Source organism: Physella acuta, unplaced genomic scaffold, assembly GCF_028476545.2.
Source record: "Physella acuta isolate Inbredline_101_S28 unplaced genomic scaffold, ASM2847654v3 ptg000215l, whole genome shotgun sequence".
Classification (NCBI taxonomy): Eukaryota; Metazoa; Mollusca; class Gastropoda; family Physidae; genus Physella; species Physella acuta.
The window spans coordinates 385,828-392,594 of NW_026731734.1; the positions used below are offsets into that span (position 1 = coordinate 385,828).

A 6,767-nucleotide genomic window follows, 5' to 3' on the forward strand; every position below is an offset into this window, starting at 1 on the left:
CTTACCTATAATATAATACTCTTTATTATGGTAAAATATATAGAATCTTACAAAACTTCTCTGTTGTTTTCCTAATTTATTTTCACTATGCAGATTTAGAATTTAGGAGTAAGAGGTAATGAGATGCATACAACTTCAAATTCAACACCATGATAATATTATTCAAAGATAGCTGTTCAATAAATTGCACTTAAAATAAGCCACTAACAACACTATAATTACCTTTATTACAACCTACACATCATTTGCAAGAATTTATGCCTACTGCTTATACACCATAAAGGCCTAACGTTGTAGCCTCTAGGTATACTGTTTAGTAAGTATTAAAATTAATGAAATTAGCCTTTGCCTACACTAATATTTCAGTATTGCTACTTATTAAAAAACAAACTGCCCTTTACAACTAATACATATTTTAATCTGAAAATTTAAAAAACCCAAAAAAAACTAACAGATTTAATGATCTACTTAGTATTTAGATTGTTTTCAAATGTATTTTTTTTTTATGCTGATGTTAGATCTATATTAATTAATTGTTCATTGTTCAGTAATTTTTAGTGAGTTAGGCCTATGCTAGGCCCCACTAATGAGATCTCCTAAAGTATCGATACCAACTAAATGTTTATATTTGAGTAGTCGAACAACACAGCTTCTTTCAAGATGGCCGCTGGAGACACTGCTCTCTGGCTCCATAACAAGTTAGGATCAACTGATGATTTATGGTCAGGAAAAAGCATTTGTTCTCAGCTTTCTCGTGAAAAATTATTGAATATTCAAGATTGTTTTCACGCGCTTCAGTCTCATGTAAAAGTAAAGCTGTTACTATCATTTTTACACATTCCCAGACGCAATGTTGAGCAGGTGAGTGGACTTGTGAGCGGCTAGCTTTAGCACTTTAACTTTTAAGCGGCTAGCTTTAGCACTTTAACTTTTAACCTAATTTTTTAAATATTTAAAATTAGATCAGCTCTAGACTAGAATCTAGATTCAAAATCTAGCAGTGCATTACACTAGATCTCACGTTTTAGATTCTAGATCTATTCCAGATCTCTAGATCTCAAAATCTAGACTTTTTCTTTCAGAGTATTCATCAGCAGTTCAAAGGGAAGATAACTTTCAATTTAATAATAATAATAGACCAGAAATTAACATTATTTTAATATTTAAAAATTTAATTTAACAGCTGTGTTTGCGAGCAAGATTTGCTATATACATAGCAGCCATCTGTAAATTAGAGTGGTTTCCCCTGAATCTCTAACTATAATTAATTTTACCAAAAAAAATGTACGCTAGATGGCTGCTAAAGTAAATGAGGTAGCCTAATCTTTATTTATTACTGAAAAGTTTTAATACAATTGTTTAAAAACAGGTACATGAATGAAACTTTAAAACATTTTTGTAACTTTCAAAACATAGATCCTCCTAAAAATGTGAAATAATTACTAAAATTTAATGAGTCACCTTTTTTTCACATTACTACCCTTGGTCGATTTGTTTAGTTGCGTAAACATTAGTTACTGTAAACCATAGTCTATTCAGCCGGTAAAATATAAATAGTCAATTGTACTAATTAACTACAGTTTTAAATTTAATCGACTATAAGGAACAGAAAAAAATTGCTTAACCAATCTTGCAGTAAACACGATGTGAGGGTAGTGTGAGTGTAAAATGTCAGACACAACATGACGAGGCAGTAGGTAAGCTTGCAATCATGTTGCAAACGAAAAGTAAATAATACAATTATAGCCTGCATTTCATCGTAAAAAAAAAGTTATTACATCAGTTAATGAAGTTGAAAGATATTTTCTCACATATAAGCAGGACTTTTTGCACCTTACTAGAGTGGTACAGGCTTAATTATAATACTATTTAACTCTATTGTAAACTAAAAATAATTTTAAAAATAAATAAGCTATAGTTAAATAATTGATATTGATTTAAACTTTTTTTCTTGGCCTAACCTATTGAGTTAATTTTTGGTGTATAATTTAAAGATATTCCATGTAGTAGCTTAGTCAATGCATTAATCTGTTTTTTAAAAAGAAAAATGTATTCAACCCACAATGAAAATTTGCCTGTCATTCATATGCTTTGTGGGAACAGATATTTTATAATTATATATTATAAATCTAACTATGAATTTTTTTATCTGTTTTAGTGGCAGGCAGATCTTGAAGAAATAATATCCTTAGGTATTAATGACCCTGATCCATGGGTTGCAACAATAGGAGAAATAATGCGAGAGTTCCCTGTATCAGGAGCTCTTCTGCTAGTAGAACAAGACAACAGATCTGATTCTAACATGTTGGCCTGCTTGGATGAAATCAAATTACTAGGTATGTTGCAGTAGAAATTTAAAAGATAAAATCGACCTCCAAATTTTAAAATGTTTTGTTATATTAAACAATACAACTAAAACAACAAGTAAACTTATTTTTGAAAGACATTTTTTTTACTTTTTAGCTTACAAATTTTAGTAGTAGGGATTGTAATTAAGCAGCATAAATGTCAATTTTTTTTTTTTACAAACCTGGATATAGTTGTTTTAACAAGATGTCAATAAGTAAAATAGCAATTTTGTTGTTTCAGCTCAGAACTCTAATGTTAGCATGATGCCATTAGAATGCCAGTATTTGAACAAAGCAGCTTTGACTGCAGCTGCTGGCCATATCCCTGAAGCTTCAAAGCATTTCACAGTAAAAAGAAAGCCTAAATCTGCAGCTTTGAGAGCAGAGATTATTCAGAAATGTAAGATTTTACTGCTAGTATAAATTATTTCTGTGTTGCAATATGTTAGTGTTTAGAAGCTATTCAAAATATAGCTCTTGCTGTAAGATTATTAAGTTTACGAGCCGACCCGCTGCGTATCATATGCCGCTATTTAGTTGTTTTTTTTTCTACTTTTCAGTAATTTATAATTTGTGAATTCAACAGTACCAATGCTGCCATTGAAAATATTTGCTTAAAAACACTAATACCCCCCCCCCCCCCCCCCCCCCACGTGAAAGCAGCCTCCTCTTAGTTACCTCCTCTAAGTTTAAAATCGTTTCAAACTCAATTATCTGCCCCTAATAGCCGTCACCAAACCCGTCTCTATGATTGTAAAATGTAAACAGAGTGAACACCGCTCACCAGATCATGTGGGGGTGGGGGTGGTAGTGATAGTGATAGAGAGGAAGAGAGGGGACTGCAAAGGCGCGCTTGCAGCTTGTTTTCTAACTGATCCCAGAAGAGAATTATATATATAGATTAATAAATAGTAATAAGATATTTTTTTTTTGCAGCTTCAGAAACAGTTTTAAATAAAAGGAACCATGCATCCAGTTCAGTGCCAATAAAATCCAGAAGCTTTGCTAAAACAATGGATATAAGTGAGTTATTTAAAAAACAAACAAAATTAATTTACATTAATCTGATGTTACTCAGTTTCAAGTGTATTTAATTACATTTAAGAGTAACAATGTATACTTATTTTCTCCATTACCCTGAAGATTTTTAGAGAAACACAAATTTATTCAAATGTCTCAAATATGTTGCATTCTTAATGTTTATTTATTTCATCCATAGCCCCTATCAGAACTCCACCAGGCCGAACACAAGCCAACAACTCAGAGTTTAGGTCCCCTGGGAACTCATTACGTCTGAACACATCCCTGAGTCGCTCGCCCATTACACCTTTACCACTCACACCCCGGCCGGGCTCTACCAAAAAAGATACCAAAATCAAAGTGAGTTTCTTGATTGCCATATTATAGAACATAATAATAATTTTTGGGCAAATTTAAAAAACAATTGTCAATCTAATTATACTCTTTTTCAGCTTCTTGAAATAGAAGAAATGCCTGTTGGTGCAAAAGAAGCCAAGAGAAGAAAAAAAATTGCCGGTAAAGATTGTGTGAAAAGTTTTGTTTATAGCTTTTCTTTTCTCTCACTCCAAGTTTTAATTTCGTTTCATCAGACATTAATATTTTTATGTTTTATAATCTGCATGTTATATTCCTTTTTTCTGTTTTTTAGTGTTACCGTAACTAAATATATACCTGTGTGTCCTTATTGTGGTTCAAACTAATCAGCTGTTCACTGTGTATCAACAGATATGGCCCAGGAAGCACAGAAGAAAGAAAAGGAAGCGGCGGCAGCAGCAGCTGGAACAAATGTGACGGTCACAACACCAACTTCCACCACTGCTGCAGCACCATCTTATACACCTGACTACGCTGCAGGTCTCATTGCACCTGCCACACCTGTAAGCTGCTATTTTTAGAACTTTAATTAAAATTCTTCAATTCTAAAATCAAAACACAATTTATTCTGTTTTCTTAATTTTAATTCATGGACTTACATTGCTGTACACAAGTGATTGAAATATTTACTAAATGCTTATCACTTATAAAGAAGTTCATTGTCACTAAAGTAACCCTTGAGATGAATCAAATTTTTACTTAAAAAGCTCTCAAACAAAATATTGAAAACCAATGATAATAATTTAATTATAATCCATGTGTAGCATATAATTAAATCGATTGTTGTTTTGAGTATCTTTAATGTTTGTTAATTATTCCTCAGAAAATGCCTATCACAGTTTTAAGTGTATCCTCATCAGCTCTGTCACAGCCCTCACCTGCATACTTACCCACATCAGCCAGACAGAATACTCCTGCTACAACATTGAGTGGTAATATAACTAATCACATTTTATTTTACATTTGCCTCTTGAAATAAACTAGACTATTTTGTTAATTACAAAATATTTATTTAAATTAAAAAAAAATTTAATTATCAAATTTTCAAAACTTGACAAGATTTTATTTTCAATTTTTTCAGGCATTGGAACACTATCTGCTGCGACTTTACCAGCCAGCAAACCGAATCTCTCTCAGCAGTTAAAAAACCAGCTGTTACAGCCTCAGGTTCTTCGCCCTTCTACCCCAGCTTCAATACCAATGATGGCACCTATACTCATAGCCACCCAGCCCTCGGCAGTCCCAAGTTTCTCCCCAGCACAAACTGGCCCGGTCCTCTCAGCGAGCACAGCATTGCCGGCTTCAGCCGTTCTCCCTACTGCAGTGGTCAGGCCCCAGCAGACAATTTTTGTTCAACAAGGGACAGCAGTGGGGCAAGCCCACTATGTTTCACTTGCTCCAGGGTTAGCTCCCGCTCAGCCTACCCCAGCCCAACCTGCAGGGGCTAAAAAAGCATTATCTCTTACTGTAAGTATGCATTACTTCTAGAAGTAGTTTATATTGTTAAGTTAGATTAATTAAAATTAATGTTAAAATATTAATTAAAATATTAAAAACATCAATTACTTAACTTTGTCTTTTTTTAAATGTTATCTGCAGAAAGAGCAAATGACAGAAGCCCAAGAAATGTTTAAAGCCTCAAACAAAGTTTCAAGACCAGAGAAAGCTCTGATATTAGGTTTTATGGCTGGCTCCAGAGGTAAGAATAAAGTCCCTTTTTTGTTAATTTTAAATGGGTTGAGGGAACTCATTAATCATACAAGTTCCAGTGAAAGTAATATTAACTTGAAACATCAAAGTTACAGCCAGTGTATTACATTCTTTTTAAAGTACCATAACCATGAACTGTTTCAGAACTCTATTGTGGATAGTTAAACTACCACATTAGTAAATGGTTAATTTTATTCAGAAATTATATTTAGTTTATGAATTGAATAATTTATACTTTTGTTAGATGTTACCAACTGTAAATAAATTTTGTTTCTCCAGAAAACCCATGCCCAGAACAAGGCTCAGTTCTGAACATAAAACTTAGTGAAAAAGAAGAAATCGTTTCTTTACCTGATGGCTCCTTATTGAAAAAGATTGAAGATACATATTTCCAAATGAACTACGCAACAGGAGAGTGGAGAAGGTTTCAAAAACATAGAGAAATTAGGGAACCTGCCATATCTTGACACCAGCCTTATCACGTTCATTGTGTAAAATTTTCATGTATCATCCCTGGCTCCTGTTGGGTGTGACTGGAAACTCTTGCGGTATGTGGCAGAGCTCCCTGTTGGCATTGGCCATCCCTAGGGACTCTGGTGTGTAAATGGTTTGTTGAATGAACTTTCTGCAGTTGATTATTTGTGTGATGAAATACTTTGTATTTTACCAATGTGTTCTGAAGTATACGCAACTGATCGGATGGGGGTTGTTTTCACTCTGTGTTTAGTGGGGGGGGGGGGGGGGGGGGATCAGAATTTTAAAAACGAATATTCATCCCTTAAAATTTTTTATTTACACTGATTTCGTTATTTTTCTAAAAATAATTTCCCTTAAATGTGAACATACTGTTACACATCATTTTCAAATTTTTATGAAGTAACATTTTTTTTCTCAAATGAGATTTAACCAATAGAAATAAAAATTGTGGGTTTGAAAACTGGTTAGGAAAAAGAGGCTTCTATTTGTTGATGTAAATTATTTGTGATTTTTTTCCCATTATCCATTCAAATTGTTTTCCACTGTTTTATGTACATAATTATAAAGTTTTAGAAGGGGACCAAAATCACATTGAAAAAAAAGTTCTTGTTGCATCATATACATGACTTATCAAAAGATTTAGTTCTGAGATTAGTATTTCAGGAGTTTAACCAGCTTCTTTAAAATTACTGTACTCTCTTTATTTCATTTGTATCCATCAGATAGCTTTATTTTATGATACTGTTTTCAGTTTGAAAGTAGCTAGGCCAATGCAAAAATTTAATTTCAGTAAAACAATATAATAGTTACATATTTGGATAGGGACTGTCAATCTGA

At 32.9% G+C, this 6,767-nt stretch overlaps 1 protein-coding gene across 1 annotated transcript; it reads left to right on the forward strand.

The window, feature by feature from the left end:
- The first annotated feature begins 624 nt into the window (after positions 1 to 624).
- LOC131937637 (negative elongation factor A) lies at positions 625 to 6,182 on the forward strand. Its single transcript, XM_059295225.1, has 11 exons — positions 625 to 861; positions 2,159 to 2,336; positions 2,590 to 2,748; positions 3,285 to 3,371; positions 3,568 to 3,728; positions 3,821 to 3,884; positions 4,095 to 4,246; positions 4,567 to 4,675; positions 4,825 to 5,210; positions 5,343 to 5,442; positions 5,733 to 6,182. Exons 1-11 carry the CDS (start codon positions 661 to 663, stop codon positions 5,918 to 5,920), a joined length of 1,785 nt encoding a protein of 594 aa, XP_059151208.1. The 5' UTR covers positions 625 to 660; the 3' UTR covers positions 5,921 to 6,182.
- Positions 6,183 to 6,767: the final 585 nt, after the last annotated feature.